Source organism: Diuraphis noxia, unplaced genomic scaffold (assembly GCF_037042655.1).
Source record: "Diuraphis noxia isolate RWA-SAM2 unplaced genomic scaffold, SU_Dnox_SAM2 contig0005, whole genome shotgun sequence".
Lineage (NCBI taxonomy): Eukaryota > Metazoa > Arthropoda > Insecta > Hemiptera > Aphididae > Diuraphis > Diuraphis noxia.
Window position 1 is genome coordinate 23,725,859 of NW_028301715.1, and position 26,948 is coordinate 23,752,806.

The 26,948-nt window shown below is 28.2% G+C and overlaps 2 protein-coding genes across 2 annotated transcripts; both read right to left on the reverse strand.

Annotated features, from left to right (window-relative positions):
* Positions 1-133: 133 nt before the first annotated feature.
* LOC107168295 (acyl-CoA Delta(11) desaturase-like) lies at positions 134-15,927 on the reverse strand. Its single transcript, XM_015517652.2, has 6 exons — positions 15,702-15,927; positions 1,464-1,710; positions 1,062-1,192; positions 777-982; positions 532-717; positions 134-457 (listed from the first exon to the last, which is right to left on the reverse strand). Exons 2-6 carry the CDS (start codon positions 1,678-1,680, stop codon positions 193-195), a joined length of 1,005 nt encoding a protein of 334 aa, XP_015373138.2. The 5' UTR covers positions 1,681-1,710; positions 15,702-15,927; the 3' UTR covers positions 134-192.
* Positions 15,928-19,954: 4,027 nt separating this feature from the next.
* Positions 19,955-23,012, reverse strand: LOC149055095 (uncharacterized). Its single transcript, XM_089229027.1, has 3 exons — positions 22,244-23,012; positions 21,466-21,706; positions 19,955-21,390 (listed from the first exon to the last, which is right to left on the reverse strand). Exons 1-3 carry the CDS (start codon positions 22,418-22,420, stop codon positions 19,961-19,963), a joined length of 1,848 nt encoding a protein of 615 aa, XP_089085153.1. The 5' UTR covers positions 22,421-23,012; the 3' UTR covers positions 19,955-19,960.
* Positions 23,013-26,948: the final 3,936 nt, after the last annotated feature.

The window sequence follows — 26,948 nt, forward strand, 5'->3', positions numbered from 1 at the left end:
CAAAATTTAAAGTAAAACCAAAAACTATTGAAATACTGAATGCCATTGCAGTTATTATCATTTCATAGATGTACAACATAATTGTATTCTAGTCTTTGTAATTTTAGATATTAAATAACATTCTATGAAGGCATTTAAAAGTTCATGAAGTCTTTTAATTATTTAGAAAAATGCATTAGTGTTGATAATAATCTATTTGCATTCAGCCGGTATTTCGCTCCAACTTCCATCTCCATGCTTGTTAGCCACTTGTTTGATGAGATCTGCTGATGGTGTTTTGCAGTCGTATGCCCATCCAATTTTGGCAAACAAATCCAAAACTACGGTAGTTGGGTTGGTAAAGTTTCCACCATATTCTTCTGCCCGGTAGTCCCATGGGAATGCATGATGATAGTTATGCCAGCCTTCTCCGGTAGTCAAAATAGCCAAAGCCATGTTCTGTACAGGTCTTATGCGTCTATAAAATAAATTTAAAAAATATATAATCCATTAGAAACAATATAAAAACAATAATAAAAATATGTTAATTACGTGTCATATGGTTTTGTTCCCCAGAAGTGAGCCAAGCTATTGATTGAAAATGTCATGTTGGTGAAAATCACAAACCGCAATACTCCACTAATTCCAATTGCTTCCATCCAGCTTTCATTCCAACAAAACACAGGTACAAGTACAGGCAATACGAAACATAAAGTTATTTTGAAAAACCAATAATATCTAAAAAAAAAAAAATTAATCTTTTTATATATTTTAAGTGTTTAAAATGTTAAATATACTTTGTGTGGAATTGCACTAAGGGGTCGTTATTTATATCAGTCATATCAATGGTTTTGCTACGACGGAATACTTCTGGGTGTCCACGTTGCATCAACCAACCAATATGTGAGAAGAACAATCCTCGTTTAGCATTATGGGGATCACCATCAGTGTCACTAAATTTATGGTGCAATCTATGGTCATGAACCCAATCTGTTACTCTGTACTGTAATATAAATAAAATAATATAATTATATTAATATATATACATATATTTTATAATTATATATATATAATTTAAATACCTGTCCAGCAACTGAATAGCAAGCCAGAAGAATGATTTGCAAAGGAATCTTGGCTTTGTACGCTTTGTGAGTGTAATATCTGTGCACACCTGCTGTTACACCAAACTGTCCAATGAATCCAACAAGAAGACCTAATAATCAATAAACAATATAAGAATAATGTTACCAAAACTTATTATAATATAATATAAAAATATCATTTAATTTTAAAATTGCAATTCAAAAAGTATAGGGACATACAGAAATGGTTAGTTACATAAAAAACAAAAAACTATGGCAGAACCCAAACAACCTGATTCAATTTTTTTTTTTTAAATTAAGCTCGGCAATAAATGATAATTTATATACTAAATTAGTTTAATTTAATTTAAAAAAAACCATATATAATAATATAGTACTCACTCCATAAGATGGTAGCCATTTTGACATTCTTCCAGTAAAGTATCGTACAGATAACAGCTAATATGTGCCAAGTGGTTAAATATATAGCTGTAGCCCATAATATTTCACGTTTTTGTGGAGGTTGTGGCTTCAGAGGTTCATCCAAGCTATCCTTGTTGTTATTTTCAATCAGAGGCTCAGCCGTTTCTTCGGTCTTTGTTCTCATTTGTACTCCCATCTTAATAATGTATGAGATTCAATATAGGACCTGAAAAATGAGCAAATACAAAATACTTATTATAATAATTGTAATAAAATTCATCTAACTAACTATTTTTATAGCTCACAGGCGACTTAATACATATAAAGATTTATTTATATTTTCTATATAATTAGGTACATGGTTATTTATAACATCCGTATGTATTTATTTCAATAAAATAGTGAAAACGTATTGAAAAATGGATATTGATTAGGATTTTTAATTGAGGTTATAATAATTTTTGATATTAATTTTGTAAAAGTACTAATTATTTTGTAAATAGAATTAGAGAGCAATATTTTTTTTAGAATAATCGTAAAATGTATACACTGAACAAAATCTGTCTCAACCTATGTAGGTACGATATAAAAAAAAATTGATTTCATCATTGTCAACAGTTGCTATTTCACGATATAAAGCACGAATGCCACATGGACAAAGCAGAGTCGAGTTATACTAAATCATCGACACCAAATGTTCTAGATTTCATGGTCGTTTTACTGTTTCAGTAATGGTTCAATAAAGTTCATTTTAGCATAAACGATATTTGTGATTTATGAATATATTATGTTACAATCATAATATATTAAGTGCATAGTCAAATGATGCGGTCTATCAAATACATGGACATTAATTTATAGTTGTGTTTCACTAGAAATAAAAAATCAATCATACTACAAACTGTCTGTTACCCAGATATAAGGCAAATTATGTATGATAATAAAAATACTTAATGTGAAATATTTCGAATCATAAGTATCTTTTTTAATTTTAATTTATAATAAATAACCATATAGAGAAATATTAAAAAAATTACTTGATTTAAGTCGTAGTTTAATTCAAATTTTTATGGGAACGATTTCTGATGAATCACTACAAATATTATGGATTTAATAAAACAAAAATTTGCGTGAGTTTATAAACTTTGAAAATGCACACAACACACAATAACATTATATTGTAGACGAATAACAACAGATAAAATAACACCGTGTTTTTGATATCAAGTGCATAGTTACTATTCGTTTCATGTATTTTTATCTAATCGGTCGGACTTTCTATCATAAATAGTAGTATACTGTCGTCTGTCGTTCAGCAAGAAAATATTATTATGTGCTGTCTGCTGAAAGTCAAAACTTGTCCATCCTTACCAGTACACTGGGATATTATGTCCTCACGGGTCACTAGTGGAACACACTTTTATACGCCTACATGTTTGTTAATAATTAAAAATGTTTGTTTTGTTTTATAATAGCAATGTTATTTGAGTTAAGGCTAAGGTGATCGAAATTTTTTTGTTCTCATAAAATTAGATAGATCACATTTTTCTGGAATAACATGAAATTGTAGTAATAATATATTTCTAAAAGTTAAAACCTCGTTTAAACATAATGAAAAGAAAAACGGAAAAATAAACCGGTGAGGTGATTTTTACATCCGCCAACGAAACAAACATTCTCAAACCGTCTCCTATCATATGTTTTCGATAACGCATAATACCATCGGACCACCAGTGAAATGTTTAGTATTAATGTTTTATCAATCGAACCACAAACACAATATACTATAACAGCGATTCCCAACCTGTGCACCGCGAGCTCGTATAAGAGGCATCAAGGCTCATCCGAGAATGAAAAAAAAATATTAAATTATATATTAAAAATGTATGGTAGTTGAAAAGGCAAAAAATTGTTTTACTTACAAAACTACTTAGCATTCTATCTGTATATCTAATACTAATTATAGTGTTTCTAATATGTGTCGAATAATTTAATAATAGATAAAAATATTGCCAAACTTTCTAAAGATAAGCAGCCTCAAATATCTCATTAATTATTAGTTTTTCACTATTAAAGCAGAATTTTTTCTTTTTATTTTCAACTATAAAATCATAATTTGTTAATAATGTGTTTAATAAAATTATTTTAATCAGTTATGAATAAAAACTAGTGTTTATTTTTATCAAAAAATGATGATATTCACAGAAGGGCACCTCGAGGGCACCTAACAAAATTTGTACAAACAAAAGGGCACCGCCGGGTAAAAAGGTTGGAAACCGCTGTACTATAACATTATACCAACAAGTTTACATAACAAAGTGTACAAGATAAACATTCAGTAATAAAATTGAATTATCGATAAAATAAAATAAATAAAATAAAATATAAATCCAACATCAAACTATAGAATGATCATAATACTAAAAATATTCACGAACCCACTATCGCATGAACCTAGAGAGATCTGCAAAAAAAAAAACATCTTTAACTTGGAAGAAATCCAAAATGTTTAAATATTTTAAGAAATCAGAATTGAATTACTGCTAGAATTTTCGAAAATTTAATCTTTGCGTATTATTAGGTATTCCTGCGAATATCTTATTTGATTATACAACGTTGAACTAGGTACACCGTTAGGTTTTTGCAGTTTACTTTTAACACACATTTTAACAGCGTCATTTTTTATAAAATAGTTATTATATACCAACTTATTAGTTATTTGTATATACTTTGAATTGTAATTTTATGGCGTTCTATATTATTTTTAAAGTTACGCGTCAACTGAGTTTCGATAGTACCAACGTACGTATATTATTGCAACACAATTAAAAATTTACAATCGACTAAATAATCGCTGTCTATAAAAGAATTAATAACTAATAATCAGTTATCCCGTAATACAAACATTTAATTTTATTACAATACGGATATAACATCACAATTCACAACGTCATTATCGTTATGAAGGTAATCAATTTTATGAGTAATTAGATTTTTTTAAGCAAACGTACCATAGAACGGATTTTTATTAAAATTACAGCTTTGTCGCGTGTTTTTATTTGTGAGAAATAGAAATTGTCTTTATTGTGTAAGCATAAATTAATAATCAATACATTATTGTCTATCTACTAATTAATACCTAGGTTAAAACGGATTTGATTTAAACAGACGCTATTAATATCGCAATTCGCCTAGTATCAATTGCAAATATTTTGTCATAGTTGATCAACTAAAATTATTAAATCACAATAATCAACTTGAAAAGTTAGGGATTCTTTTTTAAGATTAGAGGACTACTTATAAGAAAATTCTTAGCGAATGATCCAAAAATTTGCAAAAAATCCAAATTCAAATAGTCTTAAAAATAAACTTTTAATACGTGACACCAATCAAACCAAACATTTCACGAATAAAAAATAATTGGTGTGAAATTTATAGTAGCAAAAGTCAAAATAAGATCAATCAAAAGCTAATGCTTAATATTATATAATACACCAAATATTCTCTACAATGATTTCCAAATATCTTAGATAAGTTTAAGGCGGACAAATCCTAAAGAAATGTCTGGTATGTTAACGAAATTTTTTAAACACATCAATATAGAAGATTAGTGATAAACAGTAGTTAAACATGGTACCTACCTATATAAACTGTTAATATAAAAACTCGAGGAACAAGTTATAAAAAACCAATAGCAATGAGAAGAAACAAACTCTACAAAACCATACAAGAAGTTACATACCATCAAATTTGATACATTACTTTTCACTCAACAACGATCAACCACCAATATATTTTCGATTGCCAAACAGTTTATATAGGTATAGTAGTAATTAACTCTGTTATAAAAAGCAAATGCATTCCCAATCGAGTACGATATAATATGCAGCAAACTCCAGGAAACTAAAAAAATCTTCAGTTAATGTATATAATAGAGGTATATTACATGAAATAAAAAAAATCTTTTTGAGATTCTATAAACACAAAGATAAAACACGAAAAAAAATAATTTATATTTCAGGATACGTACAACAATAGACATTATGGCCAACGACCTACGATTTCAGCTACTTTTAATAGAAAAATACGAAGAAAAACATAATAATAAAAAACAAAACCAGTTTACACGTAGGTATTACACCACACGTGTACATACGGTAAAAAAAAGGAATAACGGGTGGCGAAGACCAGCTATCGAACCTATATAACCTCTACGCACTGCATGAATACGTGTCCAATTTTTTAATCGTTGGCATAGAACAACCATCGAAACGAGTTTAGAGGCTACATTCGTTAGAGTCTAAACTCGTGTATTTACGCCTTTCCTTCATCAAGACGGACTAGAATGTTAGACGTTCATCGAACGATTGATTGTCTCTTAAATAGTAAACTTACCTATCAGATATGCAACTAATACATATAATATATAAACAATGTAACAACTTACAACACATAACACACAGAGTGATCCATTTAAAAGTGTTCAGCGTATTTTATTTTCAGTCAATCCCGAAAAGTATATTAATAATATGCGCATGCACATTACGGGGCGATATTTAAAATATCATCTTTATACATGTACTAAATTACAAAATTAAAATAATTATACTATTTAGTCTTTATGAAATAATTTTGTTGACTAATAATAATAATAATAATAGTCGACTACTTGAATTTATAATATAGAAACACATTTATGTAGCGTAATAAAAAAATTCGAGTCAATTAGTTTTATTTGCATGATGATTTAACATTATATCATAAACCACTTTCTCTTATACAATATACATGTTTAAGTAGGCTCAAAAACAAAAATTAATTTCTGTTTTAGAAAACTGTCTTATACAATCAGCGTATGGTTACTATAACTTGCATAATTATCATCCCGAAATGAATATTTAAATTAATTTTATTGATATTACATTTTAATTTTAAACGTATGACAGTAAAATTAAAAAATCTGTATCGTAAAATAATAATTATGCATTAAAATAGTACAATTTACATTTAAATAGAGCAAAATGTGGTATGGCTATATTATTTTAATACATTAGCAATATTTAGCAACATTTTAAATATTAAACTCGTAAATATTTTTTTAATTATTGTTTATATTCTAATGATCACATTATGTTGTTCTTTTTAATAACGGGGAGGGGATCCTAAGTATATTATAGTATATTTAATTTCTAATAATGTTATTCAATTGACTGTATAATATAATATTATTATGATGGACATATGAATAATTTCTGATTTCATGAAATAATAGCAGCCCACAAAAAACACATCTATATATATTTGTGATACACACACAGAAATATATGGAAGATATTATGAAATATGAAACACGCATAATATCAAAAACGAGGATGACATCCAATTTAAAGCTCAAGTTAAGTTAAAATATAAATTGCACTTTGGATATAAGTGCATTAGAGAACCAAAATTACTTTGACCACATTTATTAGATCTAATTGGACAAAACGGTGTTAGAAAATATAATACTGGACTTTGCTGGGTTAATGACCTAGTATCAATTTCATATAAATCATAAAAACAAATGTAAGATACACCTCAATTGGATTTGAAAATTTTAGATGTATAATAATACAATTTTAACTATTGTTTTAAAATTAATTTTTAATATGAAAATATAAAAATATTAGATATTAACATTAAATTAATTTAGAGCTTTAAAACTTGTGGGAGAATTTTAAATAAAACATAATTGTATACTAATTAGTAATTCTGTAGAATTAGATGTGAAAATTGTACAAAATTGTAAGCCTGCTGGCTTGATTCAAAAGTATTGATGTAGGTACCTATTGTCAATTATTTTAGATAACGTTAGTTGCTACTGCTGTCCTATATGATAAAAATGTACGGACGCACATAACTATTGAACATTGGCTATTCACTACTTGACTGTAGTCCAGAGATTAGTCTAAAAATACTGACTACGATGACAACGACATGTAGCATTCTTATGTCCTTGACAGGTAAATGAAGGAAGACAGTAGACTGATTTAACTATGTTCAATAAACAAAATACTAACTATATTAATCAACTAGCTGACCCCGAGCATTCGTTGCCCGTTAAAAATGCCAATTCTTTATAATATGATTCTAACTTGGTTCAATCCGTTATTTAATATTCGATGTGATTATGAAATTAGAAAACAATTATGTCATTTAGGAAATTGCTTTCTTAGTGCATATTTAAATTTGCTTTTAATTTGTAATACGTCCGGATGTAAAATCTTAGAAACCTTCACGAGAGTGTACTCAACAATTTTCTAAAGTTTCATTGCAATTTGACATTTATATAAGACGAATATTAAATTAAATTTTTTTAATTTATATATTAAATGAATTATTATAATTCATAACACTCGTTAATCATCGAACAAATGACGACGTATTTTGTATCGTCATCGATATGAAACATTGACTTTTGGTATGCCACTGCATAATAATTTATTTTATGCATTAGGTCTAGTCACGGGTTAGGTTTAATATTACATCAAAGTACAATTTACATAATAAATATATTCAAGTCAATAATATATCAATTATTCGAATTTCACAAAAATCATGGTTATACACGATTCAATAATAACTGATTTTGAAATGAAATAACTATCGTATTCAACTAAGTAATACAAGCTTTAATTTACAAAAGAAATATTGAAAGACAAAATTTGTACAAAACGTACAATGTTGTAGTGGCTTGAGGATTTAACAATATTTTAATTTATTATAAATGCAGTCCTCGTGGTCAAGTCACAACTATTAAACATAAAGTAGACAAAGTGATAAACATTTTTCTTCACCTTAAGCACGTGTACCTACTACCTAATTTATATTTTAAATCTCTCGCCGAGTTTCACTTATTATGAATTTATGATATATACCTGACAATTATGAAGAAAACCATTATCTTTGTTTTGACAAAAGGGTTCTTTTTAAAAATAATTTAACAATTAAGTAATTAGTATAACTATAGGTACTTACTACCTTCATATATAAGTGCATAATCGATATAAAACTATTAAGCTTAAAAAATACAAGCATAAAATATATCACTTATTATGAACACTAAAAATATGTACTTAAACAAATTAATACTACAAAAGCGAAAATTATTGCTATACGGAATATTTTAGAAATAGGAACAATCAAATTATTTCTTTGTTCAAAACAAGTATATTTTTTGCATAGGTTCCTACTCTAGTACATAATAATTTAAAACAAATTACATAATTACTAACTTAATTTAAGTATTCTTTCAGACTATATTACAAAAATTGATAACACTGTAAAATTATATTAAAATAATTTTAAGATGAATTTGCAACCATTAAATAATCTACTTAGAAACCTGCAGACTTAGACCTTGAACGTTAATAAAACTCACATTCATATACACTCTAAGTGAATACATACAAATGTCACAAACCTAACGAAGTTATAATTTTTTTACTCATCTAAATAATTTATTGACTAAACATGAATACATTTTTTAGTAGGTATAAAACATATCAAACTCATACTTCACTATAATAGTTATTTAGTAAAGAAATTTTGATTAAGTTTAAAAACATAGAAAAATCTATTTTAGTTCAACCACTAGGAGTGCACTGTAAATTAATGGTGCCACAGTTAAGTTTTTTTTTTTAATTTAATTTTTAAATTAAATTTTTTTTTTTATTTCTTTTACTGCGGTTTTTATCAAATAGATACGTAACATAATATTATGTGGGTATCATTTTTTACTTTTACAACATAAGTCCGATTACAACTGACAACTAAAACAAAAAAAATGCTTATCATGGACTAGAAAAAAATACCAAGAATGAATGAATATCGTGTTTTACGAAGATTATCAACACGAAACGGTAGAAATAGGGATTTTAAAATTTTTTAATCGTCACGCACAAAAATAAACATTAAACGAATTTCAACATAACATTAATAGGTCATTTATTATTTTTATTTTATTGAATAATTATTATATTGTATTAAATTAAATTATATTAGGTAGGTAATAAAGTATATACTCGTATATATTTCTGGGTGGAAATCGCGATTTTCAATAATTATTATGTATACTGTACGAGATACTCTATAGTCTATAGTAACATTATTCATTAAATTAATAATTAATAATTACTACTAATAAATAATACTAAATAAGTTAACATAAATACAGTCACAGTTTGTACAGTATGTCCCAACATTGGAAGGTTCAAAATTAACAAACAATCTAACATTCTAACCTACTTACGAAATAGATTAAATTTAAGCTCGTTAAAGGAATTTAAAAAGATCAGCTCAAGTGCTAATCTCCACCATTCAATATATTGGTCATTTATCATTTTTTAGGTTTCAACGCCTTTTTGTGTCACCTTAAATTCTAAACGTCAACGATGATTAATTGTCATTAAACTGTCCCACGTCAAATAAATTATTTAATAAATATGAATTGACTTACCCCAGAATGATAAAACTGGATTGTATTAAATACAGAACAAATTATATTTTACAGGTTAAAGCGATTACTAGTTATTGATTAGTTATTAACTCCAATGATTAATAATAATCTTCATAATCAATAAATAAAATACTAATTTTATCAAATATATTATATTGGTAGCGATAGGTAGTTAAGTTGTATTATACAAAATATCTCACGATGAGTTGTTACATAATTTAAAATGAAGTGATAAAGGAATCTGTATTGTTCAATCATACTAAACAGGATAATCTAATCTAAGTAATGTACCTAATATTATAAAAAGTATGTAGACAACATTTTTTCGAAAATATAAAACATATCGTATCATTTATTTGCGTGGTAGAAACTCTAGATGACGTGCAGCAGGGGGAATTTATCATTAATTCATAAACAATTCAGGTAGAACGTCAGCACCCACTTTTCTTGACAGTCCTTGATTATTGACCCAAGACCAACACAATACGTCGTGTTTAGCTACAGAAAATACTCCAAGAATATTGTATAGGTACTATATATTTATATTTATAAATTATATTATATGAAAATTAATTTTTTATTTTAATATTAAAGGCCAATTTGAATATTTAAGAGAAACTTTAATATTATACCATAGGTCAATATTTTGAGGTGTATTAACTGTATTGTATGTCCTTATTAATGTCACAAGTAAAATCCTAAAAATAAAAATTAAGCGTGCCTAATAAAAATACTACACTACCAGGATCGTAATGTTATTTGTTAAAATTCTAATTTTAAACAAGTTTTACGGATTTAATATAGTTATTAATTATGTTAAGCCATTTAAAACTCTGATAAAATATATATTTTTGAAATAGATATTTGAATTTTGAATACAATATATTTGCATATTTAAAAAGATATAAATCTTATGCCTAAATCAGGATTGATTAAATCAATCAATATAAGTAGATGATACGATACAATTTACTTTAGCATGAAAAATGTTTACAAATACAATTTAATATTCCATATTACTTGGATTATCCCATTTAACAGGATTTAACAATTGAAATTCTCTTACCACACTGTTTTAAATTAAGTAAGCGGGAGTCTTTTTCACTATTGTATTGTCATGTGATTATTTTATCAATTGAATTTATTGTTCAGCTTTGTAATATATGGCCTAACAAAGAATTTTTGTAAAAAAAAATGATTCATATATGCATCAGCATAACTTTTTAAAAACTAATTTTTAAACTCTGAATAGATAATAACAAATAAAAATATAGATAAGTAAATAATAAACAATTAACATAATTAATAAAATGTAGGTAACAAATATCAATTCTTACGATGTTTATACATGATTGTAAATAAAACAATAAACAGCTCATAAGACACTATATTACTATAATCAACGATTTAAGCTTTGCACATTATTATGTATTACCAACTACACATACTATTAGACTATTTACATAGTTAGGTACGGTCGTGCAGATTACTTTTTAGTAAGCATTATAAATCACTACACTCCATAAAAGTAAACATGCTTAAAAAAGAACACCACTTTGAAGTGCTGAACAGTTTGAAAATACATTTAGCTACAACAAGTAATACAAACATAATATACCTAAACAGTCATTAAAATAACTGAAAATGTATTTAAAATAAATAAGAGAGTAAAAATAATTCAAAAATATACATTTTACAATGAGGAATTTACAAAATAGAATTCTTAATAGGATTAATTGTAATTAGGAAAAGGCAATTTAAAAATAAATGTTCACAAATTTAATTGAAATTAATCACAAAATTCAAAAATTATAATTGTCAAAACAGTATTTAGACAGTAAATAAATATATACATTCGTAAATATTATATATTGATATTTAATACATTTTTTAATGTAAAATGTTTATCAGTAAATAAACATTATTAGTTATTCATTATTATGTAATTTATTGCAAATATAGAAAATTAATTACAAAATCATACACAACTGATAAAGGAGAACTATTTATTTGATTTCTATTAACAACTTGATCTCTAATTCGTCCAACATACATCATAATACAAAGTTTTATTACAACATTATGTAAAAAAACACATATAAATAAATTACGAAACCTCAAAATACTTAATTAAATCTAAAAAAATTGTAGATATTTTTTTTTAATACTAAGCAGAACAAGGAAGCTATTTGATTTAAAGGGGTCAAACAAGTTGTTCAGACTAAGGAAAATCTTCAAAATATTTGCTGGATTTAGGCCGGAGATGATCCTATAAATAATCTCTGCTTACGAAAATGCGATTAAAGTAATGTTTGATTTTATATTTTAATTTACAAAAAGTAATAATGCACTATTGCAGTTTATACTCAACCTCGTACTTAATGATATGAATATGAAATTACCAAATTAATTTATATTCTTCTTATATTATAATACATTATTCATCACCAAGAAAAGAGAACCTATATTATATAATATCCCACAGAATGTATTCTATCCAGGAGGTGGATTAATTTAACATACAATTTTGAAATTGTATTATCTTTATAACTTGACACGTTTTAATTTCAGCAACAATAGGTACCTACACTTTATAATTAATTAGAAAAAACATTAAGATTATGAGCTACTTAAATCCATCCATTGTCACTAAATTTGTTCAATAAGTAATAGATTACCTTTAACTTTACTGATTTCAGAAGAGTTAGTTGTAATGAGTAATGACGTAAGAGCACAGATATATTTCACTATTTATTAGGAACGAAAATTTGTTTTTTTGTAATTTTGTATTGGTATAGAACAAATTATTTTATACGGCCATTGTATATTAAATTATAGTACCTACATTATACCTGGATGCACAATTTCAAATTTGAAATTTATAGTTACCTACTGTTAAACACTTGAAATTTGATATTTTACGATGTATTTATCATATTTTTAATATATAGAGAAAATGATACATTATATAATATTTAATATTCCAACAATCTGCTAACATTGCAGGCATTTAAAAAAATTCAAAATCTATGACGTAATAAATATTAATTTTTACTCAGAAATTGTTAACTAATACCGAAGCTAATACATTGTAAAAACGTATACAAAATAATATACCAGATAATAATATAATATGATACCTAGTATTTCCTTTGATAGATCGGTTGATAGTATTTAATATCAATAATCTATGTTTGAATAATCTTCTTAGATTTAATTGGTACCACCTACCTATTAACTGTAACTAGTATTATAATATAATATTATGTTGCACACTTAATGTAAGTCATAAATACTGAAAAAGTTCTTTATTATTAGTTCTAAATTTTCAATTTTCACTCCCATTAAGATACTGGAAAAATGTCTGTCCTCTACTGAAATTACACTCACGTCCCATGGATTATGTAACATCTTACGGTTGTTAATATTGTCAATATTTATCAAAAATCTACCTAAAGTATAGTACTCAAACAAGATAGATATCGAATTTTGTCATTTGGAATGATTGACCATATAAATTGTAGTACGCCACTCATGTTTACAATAAAAACTTACTGTTGAAAGAAACATTGAAATACCCTTTCAAATCTTATGAAAATATTTTTTATTTTTCTATTTAGTAACCGTAAAAATTAAATGTTGGCCAACGTTTTAGATACAGTTGGTGGTACGGACGAATTCAGTAGAATCCATTCACCACCGGGCACCGGTAACGTCGAACTGAAATGTCGCACAACTCTATCGTATCATAATATTTATAATTATACGATTATATTACGAACCGAACAATAATCAAATCGCGGTACGTGCATTTATAATAATAATATGAACAAATCATTTCCGGATGGTCGGCAAAAATGTCATTAGGTGAGAAACCCGAGGCTTGTTTATAAACTAGTAACCTGCAAGATACGTTGTAGGAATGTAGTTAAATTTAAACGCAAATTTACATATTTTATATTCTCGACAGACTTGTCGCAATTCCACGGGGCACCGCCGCCTGATATCCACATCCGGCCGTGTACCAGATAACACGGTTTCGCGGTGCAAAGGCCGCGTGCGTTGCGTATCGATTTACAATTCGCATTATGCCAATAATTAACACGTTTCCCTGTCCGACACAGCCGCGTTTGACCGACATAAAATACCTAACCTAAAGGTCATACACACACGTGTAACACGTCAGCGGTTGGTCCAAGGTGTGCGTGCGCGCGCAATTACAATGCTCAGTGATCGCAGAAGGGAAAAGCGGGAATAAGGCGATAAAAATTACATTAAAAGTATTCTGAAAAAATAGTAATAATAATATTACGTGCAAGACGAGAACGCAACAAACCGTGGGTTGGCCTCATCGATTATCGACGGCCGCGCCGATAATTCGATTATATAATAAATCATTTATAGATTTATAATAATAATAATAATAATAATAATAATAATCATATTAGCCTATCATCGGCGCATCGTGATCATCGCGTGTTTAATTTTCGTCCAAACAACCGCAGATCGCGTCTCCGCAGTCGGCGGCGCCGTGGGGTTTTGAGGGGAGTGGAGAAAATACGTTACGGTTACCGCCGAAACGCGTTCCGATCGATTTAAACGCGTAACATCAATATGGCAGAGACCGGAGCAATGTGTATAGTACTATAGTATGGCGATATAACAATAGTGCGAGACACGACGATGAGTAGAGAATTATAGTAGCGGCGCACTGCAGAGGTCACCGGCTCGTGAGAGTTGGCCGACGCGTTACAACGACGTCGGCGGCTGTTGTGGCCCAGCGGTAGGGCGACGGGTGGTGGTGGTGATGCGGCGGCCACAGGAAACAAAGATTCAGACGAGTGCGGGGGACGGAGAAGGGGGCGGGAATAAAATAACCGTACAGACTGCAGACGAGCGGGTTACTCCGTCTAACGCTATAATAATATTAGATATGCTTGTGGCGTATTTTACACGAAATAAAATCGCGTCGTACCGGCCACGACGAAATGGGCGATAGGACCGTGGGCGTGTAAAAAATCTCGACGTCGGACAAAAAGCGTTGAGATCGTTCTTGGCGGAAACACATTGGCGCGCTCGATCTGACGTCCCTTCGAAATCCTCCACCACCACCACCACCACCACCATCGTTGCCACGACATCGCGGTGGTCTCCTCGCCGTTCCACACCGAAAGCGGCGGCAACCGGCCACGTCTCGGGAAAAACCCACCGAGTTTTTAACCATCACCCCGCGATAACCATTGTTAAGGATAATACGATATATTATTATCATTACGTCGCGATACGACTACAATAGCTGACGGCGTTTTTCTCGGTCGCGGAATCCATAACGATATCGTTAACGAATATCACAATGCTTGCCACACGAGGTTTTCGCCGGACGAGAGCGACCGGCGGGGCGGGGGTGGGAAGGGCCGGTACGCGCCGCTATCGATTTACGAAATGACATTTTTGCGTGCACGAAGGGGCAAGCGGTTTTCTCGGCGGCGGCGGCGACGACGACGGGACCCGAGCGGTGCCCGGCGCCGTCGAATCCGACTTCCGGCCGAAATGTGCTTTTGACGCGGCGCGGAAAATTAAACAAAAGCGAAACCCGTCCGTCGTGGTGGCGAAGGGATATTAATATTTTACATAACAATTATTAAGAAGTTGCATTATTAATGCATTTTGCTCACATTAACAATAATAGATATTATGACAGGTAAAATGTAGGTACTCACTTGAAATGGAATTCTTCGACGTTACGACAGGAAAATAGAACCTTATTTTTGTAAATAAATTAACTTAGCCGAGTACGATATGACGTTTTCATATACAATAATCGCACGGTTACCTATCATGAATTAATACAATGCGATATTCACACGGATTGTGTGCTGTGTACGCTTGAGTGCGCAGCACGTACACAATAGTGGCGCGCGTTTGGCTGACTGGGCCGGGTGCCTGCCGGTTTTCGGTATTTAAGGCGGCGGCGGCGGCGGCTCTGGCGGCGCGCGTATACAGAGCGATGCGAGTGGCGAGTGTTGTGTAGTACCGGTCGCGCTTTTCCTTACCGCAGAATAGATTTATCAGTAATTCCGCGATTGTACCGCGAGTCGCGGGTGTATAATAGATAATAGCAGGTACAGGTACACATTAAAAATTTAAATGTTACAATCGATTTTTTATTACACGTCGTTGTCGCATGTCACGGATCATTATTATTATTAATATCACGTACGAGATCGGTTCCGTTCTCGTGACGACAAAAATAGATATCGGCAACAACCAGCGGAATCGACTAGCGCGCAACGACATAGTAATATTATTAGTCAAGTTGAAACGTAACCACTGACTTGTGAGTGGTAACACTTGGAGTCTGCAGCTCACCGATTTCCTACAAATTAAAATTGTTCTTTGACTAGTTTTCGTCTTAAGATTCGGTTAACGCTCCCATGATATTATTATGTATACATTTTACATGGCATGGTCCTACTACGTATCATATACCACCCGATTAACGCATTAATAATGTATCTGTGACTTTGTGTGACTACAACACGACAGCAATAATATGTAATAATATGTTAACACCGTTTAACGGCTCGTAATTATGTAACACGGCGAAACATACCAACACGGCATTTAAATGGAAAACAATTTAACGATTTCGCAGTAACATTAATATCATTGACGGACAATTTAATGGTGACCACGCTTTAAAAAACCCTTTTTATTTGCGTGTAATTTATTCGCCGGCGACGTAATTTATTGATTTGCGATTTATACACTGCCGATGAGGCGATGACCAGTCAAAATTTGGTTAAGTAACGAAGGATTCCCCTGAGAAACTTATAATATGATATCGAAGCGGAAAAAGCAAAACGCTTTTCCGATCCGTGCGATTGATTCGGTTCGGCCAACAGCAGCCGCGTTTAAAAACCCTAACCGAAAAATGCAACGTGCGCGAAACACACGACAGAATCACTCTGTATAATATACCAATATATTATCCGTTAACGCCGTCTGTACTTCACACACGCTCAGCCGCCCCTTTTCACCATATTATTATACACCGGCTGTGCGACCGGCGAATAGCGGCGGCGGCGCAATAACGTTACCGATGACTTCCAACAGTCTGACCTCCTCGGCACTCGTCGAGGTGCCTAAAACTGCCTACACTGTTCGCCTGTAGTTGTCCGTCCGCGGCGTACCGGTCTTCTCCACATCACGGCCCACATCGGTGGCCGGGTCGCATATTAACATACTGTACATTGCTACACGACCGCTGTTCTCTGATTGGCCGATTCAAATTTACCGCGGTTTTATTTAATAATTATTATCAAAGAATAATATGATATCAGATGCCGCGGTTTTACATAAAATATATTTAAAATTATAATATTTATTATCATTAATAGTAAAGTATATAAAGTTTATAATATTTGTTTTTTGCAAATATAGGTACAACAATATGCAACACTAGAGTGAAGTTCAGTTTATAAATTAGGTATACATGTTATTATGTCTCTATATATAAGAGTCAAGAGAATTAATAAATAAAAATAAAAATAATTGCTGTATTATAATGCCATAGTCTAGATTATACAAAAACATTTTAATTCCCTAACATTTTTGAAGTTTAATAAACTAATGTTTAGTTTTTTACAGAAAATTGATCCTATGTTTGAGATTTTAAATAATAGTTAGCTATAATAAAACAAGTACCTATTATAATAATAATTGTAATGTTATCACAATGCGTCAATGGGTTATTGTTTTCACCATTAAAATTTACAAAATGAATCTCCATTTGCCTAATTCATTCATTAACAAAGTAGTAACTGAACTACAATGTTATGAATATGTTATTCGATCAAACATTAAAACTAAAGAGGACTGTAATTTGTGGGTTTGTGAATTTGGAAAATTAAATAATATTAAATGGAATGCTAGATCTTCTCGATCATGTGGGAAAAAAATTAATTGTTCGTAAGTATAATATTATAGGTGCATTATACCAATCAGAGAATATATTACATTTATGTAAAAGTGGCAAATACTCACAAATGTTCATAAAATATAATTCTGGGACATTAGGTATTGTATAATTTACAATTAATATAAAAACATTTTAATATATACTATATTATTATAGTATAAGTCAGTTTTTGAATTTAACACTAAATTTGTATGATTTAATAATAATTAATTATTAATATGGTTGAGTTTAAATTATTAAGAAAATATAAATATAAATGTAATACATTTTTAGTAAGGTAATATTATGAGGTGATCTATCCACTACTATCCTGTCATTATGCCTGTCAAACTAAAATGTTTCAATATAAAAGTGCATATACTATACATATTATATACCTACTTAAATTTTTTATTTAATTATTAACAAGTGTTTAATTACAATAAATTATAATACAATATATTATTATTGTTGTTGTTATGGTTGACTGTTGTTGTCATAGTTATAATAATTATTAATTATATTTTAAGTTGGGTGAGTCTTAAATTAAATGATTTAATAAAGTAGAAAATATTTTACACTAACGGTTAGGTAAATTCAATAGATATTGTAATATTTGTATTAATTCAGTAAAATCTATTTTTTGGTACCTAACACTAATCAATGATTAGTATTATATTATGTAATAAATTATAATATGATATATATTGCTTACAAGTAGATGATATCAGGTATGTTTTTTATATAATGTAGGTTAGGTATATAGGCTATTATTTATATAATATATAATATATTTTAATTTGTGGCTATAATAAAACAAGTACCTATAATAATTATTTTAATCAAAACCATATCATATTTTTCAATTTTATACTCTTACATGTATTTAGAGATATTATTAACTATATTTTTAATTTAGCAAAGTTGAAATTTGTAAATCTCGTATTAAATTATTTTGTTTATATCTGCCTATGTAGTATGTACACATATTGTAGACTTTTATAATTTTGTATTTATATATAATTAACCCCAATTGGCTTTTATTGCAGTATTGACAAAAGTTTTTTAACAAAACAAAATATTAAGGATACAATAAATGTATGTGTTAAAATAGGAATAAAATATATATACTTATACTTATATATATAATATATACCTTTATATATTGTATACTTATTTATATAGTTACTTACATTTTGGAATAATTATTATTTAAAATAACTTGACCAATTTTTTTACTTTGTTAAGTTAATATAGGAAAATAAAAGTTAAGTTTCAAGTCAAAAAAAAATTAATTTGAACTTGAAGAAGTTGCAAGATAAATAGAAAAAAAAGTTACAAATAGTTAAAAATCAGATAAATTTATTTTAAACCTAAGTACCTAACATAGATCTTAAATTTTGTTTTATATACCCTATTTATTAAGTAATTAATAAACTACCGTACATTATATTACTGTATTTGTAATAAACTATTATTTTACCTACAACCTATTCAGATGTGATGGTAAAACAAATATTTTGAATCAATATTTAAATAACATGATTTACAGGTTTCATTAAGAAAAATGCAACTTAAAACATGCCTAAAACATTTAGTAATTGAAAAATAACTTAACTCATGCTTTGTTTTGTGAACCACTTTAGATTTTAGGTACACTAGTAAATACATTTGTATTTATTTAATCATAGTTCATTCTACGCATTCTTTAGAAATGTCTTCCATCTCAATTTAAACCATAAAATAGTCTTGTTATTATAACTTTTTTTAAATTCTTATAACAATTATTTACTGTCAAGATAACATAAATTAAATTAAATTACAAATTAACAAAGAATTTATTAATTTTTACATATTTGGAGATAAAAATGTATAGTAACTGTTTTAAATTACATAAACAATTTATTTTTAATAAAGAATAATTTAAAAGATATACCTAATATATTAAGTATTATATGATTATATAATATTTCATTGATAATTCTTATAGTTTGAAAAAATAACAAACTCATTATATATTTAATGATTGTGCCCATGTGATTTTGCATTAGGCACATTAAATTGAACATTAGCACCAAGATTTCTTTTTCTTTTTTTGGTGTTAATTTCACCATTTGCTGGACGGCCTGATGGTAGTCGTTTACTTCCTTTTGTAACTCTAGGTAATCTCCTTGCAATAGATGTTGGCTGGACTCTAATTTTTGCACCAGGTCTTTTTCGCAAAGCAACAGCTGAATTTCCAGCAGTATGTAAAAACGATTGCCACTGTCCTTCTGTTGTTATCTTCTTCAAACGAGACTCTAAAATATTCAACCCTGCAGTGGATGAGCCAAACATTGAGTCTTTAGATTTGATTAAATCGATAATACAATGTATTGATTTATTTTTTGTCTCTTTATTTTCTATAATTTCAGAATCATTTGGTACATTATTATCTTTATGATGTGAATAATCTGGCTCATTAGTATTAGAATAATTTAGAAAATCAGTATTATTTTCTTTTGGTGCATCAATTTGAGAACAATTATTTACCGATAAAAATGACTGGAAGAAATCTGGTGAGATAGATACATTCCCCTGGGCTAAAATAGCAATTTCATATCTATCTTTTGGGGTAACTGGAGGGAAACTTTTTGAAATTACATCAAAATGAATATAAACAGCGCACTGATGTTTACAGAATTTACCAAATTTACCAGAAAGGCATGAACAACAACCTCCCATAATGTTTACTTCATAAGTACATGATGAATCTTTTTCACTCTGTACACAATACTCATATTCTGATTTAGATACTATATGAGCTTTTTGTATTGTACTTGCTTTTTTTATTAATGAATCTAAAAAGATTCTAGCAGTTCTATTTTTAGTGTGTCTACAATTAGCAAACGCCATTAAGCGCCTACAATAATGATCTTCTAATACTGTGCATGTGAAATCTAATAAAGCTACAACGTTGTATGCTTTTACTCTTGAAAGAACAGTGTCTTTAAAAATTCGAACAGTAATTTCAGAGTAGTTATTTGTGTGATGACCTTTAGTTGATTCATCACGCCACGCCAAACACCATTTGTGTCTTGTTTGCCAATGTTCATTTAAATATCTTGACCATTTTGGAAACTCAGAGTTTTTAATACTATCATTAAAACATTTCTCTGAAGAATCAACTGTATCAGCATATAAAATAGATTGAAAACTCTTCATAATTATTGGTCGCTTATCTTTCGGTATGTTATTCTTTGAGTCCCAGACCCAACGCCAAACAGCCTGACAAACATGGAAAATGCATAGTAAATGGATACTATTTGGCCAGTTGTTTTCAATTGCATTTATTTCAGCTGCAGCATTATCAGTTATAAAGATTTTTGGCCAACCAACACCACCAAAGCAATTTATACCACATTCTTTTAGTAACTGAAATCCAGTGTTATATGCTGAATATGTCTGACCTATTAATTTATTAAATAAGGATATAAGTTAACTGAAATTAATTTATAGATTGATAAAATTAATTTTAAATACACCTTTTGTAATAATTATTGCTAATGGAACTGCACCTGCAGCACACGGAGTAAGCATAAATGTTATAGAATAATTGTCTGCATCACAGGCAGATGTACTGTCAACAAATACAATGTTACTAGATGACTTTAATGAATGGGCTCGTTGCATAAGTGGGGTAATAATAACTAATGCAAATGGATCTTCCTTGAACTTAACTATTACATTTCTCTCTTTGTATACATCAATCTTTTGTATTATTTTCTAGAAAAAAGAACATTATGAGTTATTATATCTTTAGATGCCTAATTAAGTAGGAATTGTATACATTTCAAATCAGAAAATGAAATAACTTTTTAGCTTTTTTTAATATAGGTCTATTAGCTTATAATTTCTAACTACAGAAAGAGAAGAAGTCAGCTTTTTTAATTTTTCAAGAAAAACAAAATCAAAAATTGTATGAAGTTTAATGATATAAGTTTGGAAATTTGCCATTCATTATTAATATACTGTATAGATCCATTAGAAAACCCCATAGGTTTGTATTAATTTATTATTTAATTGATATATGTCTTTCTTTTTTTAGTAACTATAAAGCTAACCTAACCTTTTTGTAATATAAACTTAATTTTTTTCAATAAAATATTTATATTCACAATATTCAGACATACTCTGAAGATGGAGCATGGATAAATCCAAAATATATTGTTATAACTAATAATAAATTGTCTATGAAATCTTCAACTACTTTCTTTAATTGTTAAATACTAATGAAATGTGTATGAAATTACAAAAATTTACCTCAATCAAACCTGTTCCAGACCGTGGACCTAAATTTTCCAACCTCCATTCATTATGCCAATTTTGGACAGTTCTATAAGTTGGATTAATAGATCCATTAGCCAAGACTTCCAGTGAAAAATTTTCTTTTAATTCTAAAATGCGCTCATGACAATTAATTGCATCAGTTATACCCATATTATCATTAAAATACTCGAAAAAGGTATTTTTAAGTATCTTATCTGCTGGTAAAAAGCGTAAAGTTTCAGCAGTGTCAATACTATGGTTATGTTTATTTTTAATTGTTATTACACCATATAACCCATCCTGAAAAATAATTTTACTAAATGTATTTAATTAAATGATATGTAAGTAAAATTTTCAAACAAGAGAATTATAATTATAAGTAGGTACTTATCAAGGCGGTGAGTATCTTAATAATGTATTTAAATAAGTAATAAGAAAAATAAACAAATAACCAAACCTTAATATAGGGGTCTACTTTTCGTGTAGAATGAGTATCTAATTTTACCATACATGTTACAGAAGCTAAACAGTTAGCATTTTTTGAATTCCCTTTTTTATTTTCTTCTCTGGAAACTTTACGAAAGGAGCTATGCTGACATACAAACTTTTTCCTGGAAACAAATAATAAAAACCTTCTAAAGATCTAAACTATTAAAAAAATATAACTCATTTAAAATCAGCATGGTACTGATAAATATTAAATTTATATTCTTGAGTTTTACTGCTTTGTAATTTTGAATTCAAAAAAAAAAATACAAATTTGTTTAAGTATTTTACAGATTTATAATCATACACGAATAATCAAAAAATACTTATCAGTTACCTATCTACCACAATAAAAAAAAGTATTGTCAAAAAAAGTATGTACAGAAAACTTATGTTAATTAGGTATTTTTAGATTTTTTTTTTTTTTTTATCAGAAATTGTAAAATCTTTATAAAGTTATAAAGATAAAACTAAATAAAACTATTTTCAAAATGTTTTTACCTAATCTAATAGGTGTACAAACTTGTAATCAATAAATATATTCAAACTAAAAAAAATTATCTTTTTTATTTAAAAGCAAATACCTAGGTAACTATACTTATTTTAAAATAATGACACATATCATTTTTAAAAACCAAAAGTGCAAGAAACATAATAATATCAAATAAGTTATTGATTAAAATCTATAGCTTAAAATTATTAAATTAAAATTTCAAACTTACCTACTAATCAAATTGTATGTGGGTAGTGGGTACCAAACTGCTTAAATTGGTAGTTATTAACGCAAATAGTTTTTAAATAAATATAAGCTAAGCATGATTATTATTTTTACATATTTTGTAATAGAAAATATATTTAAGTATTTTATAAGAAAAAAGTATACCATTAGTTTATTTAAAAAAAAAAATAAGCTATTGAGAATTGATAAATTAAATTAAAAACTCAATTAAAAAGGTACCGGATATTTAGACTAATTATTATTGACTTTGTTCACTGTACAAAATTATTATTCTAAAAACAATGATAAAGAATAATTTATTTTAACTTCCAAAATGTAATAATCATATTAATATGGTTAATGGTTATCCTAAATGTACAATATTATTACTGAATTACTGGCCTATATAATTTATCCTTCATTTACTTGTAGACAATATTATATCATATTACAATAATAATCATTGATAAGTGTTACCTACTGAAAAATAGATTTTACTGAAGTCATGCCAATATCACAATATCAAAAAATCCAATATTAAAAATGTTAATAACATTTAAATAAAAAATGTAAATATATATAATATATATTGTATGCACTTTTATATTGATACATTTTAGTTTGACAGGCATAATGACAGGATAGTAGTGGATAGATCACCTCATAATATTACCTTACTAAAAATGTATTACATTTATATTTATATTTTCTTAATAATTTAAACTCAACCATATTAATAATTAATTATTATTAAATCATACAAATTTAGTGTTAAATTCAAAAACTGACTTATACTATAATAATATAGTATATATTAAAATGTTTTTATATTAATTGTAAATTATACAATACCTAATGTCCCAGAATTATATTTTATGAACATTTGTGAGTATTTGCCACTTTTACATAAATGTAATATATTCTCTGATTGGTATAATGCACCTATAATATTATACTTACGAACAATTAATTTTTTTCCCACATGGTCGAGAAGATCTAGCATTCCATTTAATATTATTTAACTTTCCAAATTCACAAACCCACAAATTACAGTCCTCTTTAGTTTTAATGTTTGATCGAATAACATATTCATAACATTGTAGTTCAGTTACTACTTTGTTAATGAATGAATTAGGCAAATGGAGATTCATTTTGTAAATTATAATGGTAATTTTTTTAATTAAAAACCGTACAAGCAACAACCCATTGACGCATTGTGATAACATAACAATCATTATTATAATAGTTAGTTGTTTTATTATAGCTAGGACTTAGGAGACTATTAATACTATAATACTATTATTATTATTATAATTTTAAATATATTTTATGTAAAACCGCGGCATCTGATATCATATTATTCTTTGATAATAATTATTAAATAAAACCGCGGTAAATTTGAATCGGCCAATCAGAGAACAGCGGTCGTGTAGCAATGTACAGTATGTTAATATGCGGCCGGGTCGATCGTCAGCCACCGTGGCCGATGAGTGAGATGACGTCACAACTTATAAAATTTTGCGGCGGGCAACAATCAGCTGTTGCCGTCTCGGCCGTACTACGTTTTTATGATTTTAGATCTAAGTCTACTGTAAATTGTAATATGACGAAAAAAAAACTTACAGGTATTATAGGTATCGTGGGAAAATGAATATAAATCCATAACATAATTCAAAGGTATTTAAAAATACCTTGATCAATGATGACTACAATAATCAGTGTTCGTTATTATTTAAATCATAGAGTAAGAATATATTATAATGGACAGAATATCACAGATAGTATACAGGGACGCATTTAGGGGGGGGGGGGGGCAAAGGGGGATATTGCCCACGGTGGCAAATTTTTAAGAGCGGCAATTTTTGTATCAATAAATTTATTAAAAATTTTAAATTATAAAAAAAATAATATCCTTTTACAGTATACACTATACGTCTATAATACACATTGTATTTGTACATATTTTGTGTTAAAAATTTATAATTCTGTAATTTGTTTAAAGTAATGTTAGCCGTTAGGTACCAGTAAATAATTTCAGGATTTTTATGTTATAAAATAATTACAGACTACCTATGAAAACCCAAATCTAATATTATTATTTATTACGTTGCCACGTTGGATGCGGTATGGCGAGACTATTAGTATAGGCACAGAATATATGATTTTATATTTTTTACATTTCATATATTCAGATATTCTGTGGTATAGGATAGTATAGGTGTGTTCTATCCAGTTTTATAATATCTATGCTCAATATCGAACAAATATGTTCAATGTTGATCTATTTACAGTTGTACCTAATAGGCATACATGTTTGTTAAAAATGTATTCGAAACTTGGAGAATTTTCAAATATTAATATTGTAATAATTTTAATAGGTATCTTGGAATTATTATTAATTGTTTGCTAGAATGAAACTAAACGTAAAAAGCATAATATTTTGAATTTATAGTACCTAAGTATAATATATTATTTACACTCCATTGACCACTTTTCAGAGTGATATTAAAATATTCAATAGTCATTAATAATGACTTAATAATTTCTAATTAAAATTTTAAAGTAACAAAAGAACGATAATGACTGCTATATATATAGTTATTGATATTCATTATTGTTATTGTTAGGTTATTTCAAATAACTTATTTGCTATGGTTATCATTTATTGCTTATCAAATATCAATATTGAATATGGGTAGCATTGTATAGCAAGTAGGTAAATAAGCGAATATTCCCATTGACCCTTTTTGGCTTGGCCAGTGACCACTTATAAAAATTACAGACTTCTATAAAAATATAATACATGTATATTTTTATATAAAAGTAAGTTTAAAAGTTTGTGTCCCATGAAAAAACAGTGTCATATTATTTATTATAAAATAGGCACTTTTTTAATATATTTTCGGTATATTTTATAAACATTAGAAATGATACTTCAAAAACTTATATATAATATTAAATATATAAATAATTTCTCATCTCGTAATAATAAAACATAAACAAAAATATTTGATTTATAAATATTTTGATATCACAGAGCACAGTCCACAGCTAAGTATAGTACCTATTGAGTATTGAATAATATAAGTTCGATTATTCGAATATTTATGAGCCTAAACAAAAAGGCAAAAAGTAATAAAAAGTAGGTACCTACCTATAATCAATATAAATATAATATTTGTTGTTCATATAAATGTCAGTGAGTTATAAATTTAAAAAAACCTGCTAAGTAATATAATAAGAATATCGCACGCTATTATTAGTTATAACTTGATAAATGTATTGTTTTTTTTTTTTATTATATATATTATTAAAAGTTTGATATGAATGAAATAAGATATATGTTAGGAATTGGGGGAGGTGTAAATTACTAATTACTACAAACTATGGTGATGGTCTATATAATTATAAAATGTATATATTATAATTATAATTTATTTATTGCATCCCGCAAACTAATTAGCTTTTTTTTTTAACCGGAACTGAGAGGAATAG

Bases quoted from the DNA above. Each gene is read 5' to 3' on its own strand.
- LOC149055095 (XM_089229027.1), bottom strand. From the start codon at position 22,420: ATGGGTATAACTGATGCAATTAATTGTCATGAGCGCATTTTAGAATTA. The intron at 21,707-22,243 runs GTAAATTTTTGT...TCTTTTTTCTAG, and splicing joins CTGGAACAGGTTTGATTGAG to AAAATAATACAAAAGATTGA. The intron at 21,391-21,465 runs GTGTATTTAAAA...ATAAATTAATAG, and splicing joins AGCAATAATTATTACAAAAG to GTCAGACATATTCAGCATAT.
- LOC107168295 (XM_015517652.2), bottom strand. From the start codon at position 1,680: ATGGGAGTACAAATGAGAACAAAGACCGAAGAAACGGCTGAGCCTCTG. The intron at 983-1,061 runs GTATTTAAATTA...TTTATATTACAG, and splicing joins GCTATTCAGTTGCTGGACAG to TACAGAGTAACAGATTGGGT. The intron at 718-776 runs GTATATTTAACA...TTTTTTTTTTAG, and splicing joins TTAGTGCAATTCCACACAAA to ATATTATTGGTTTTTCAAAA.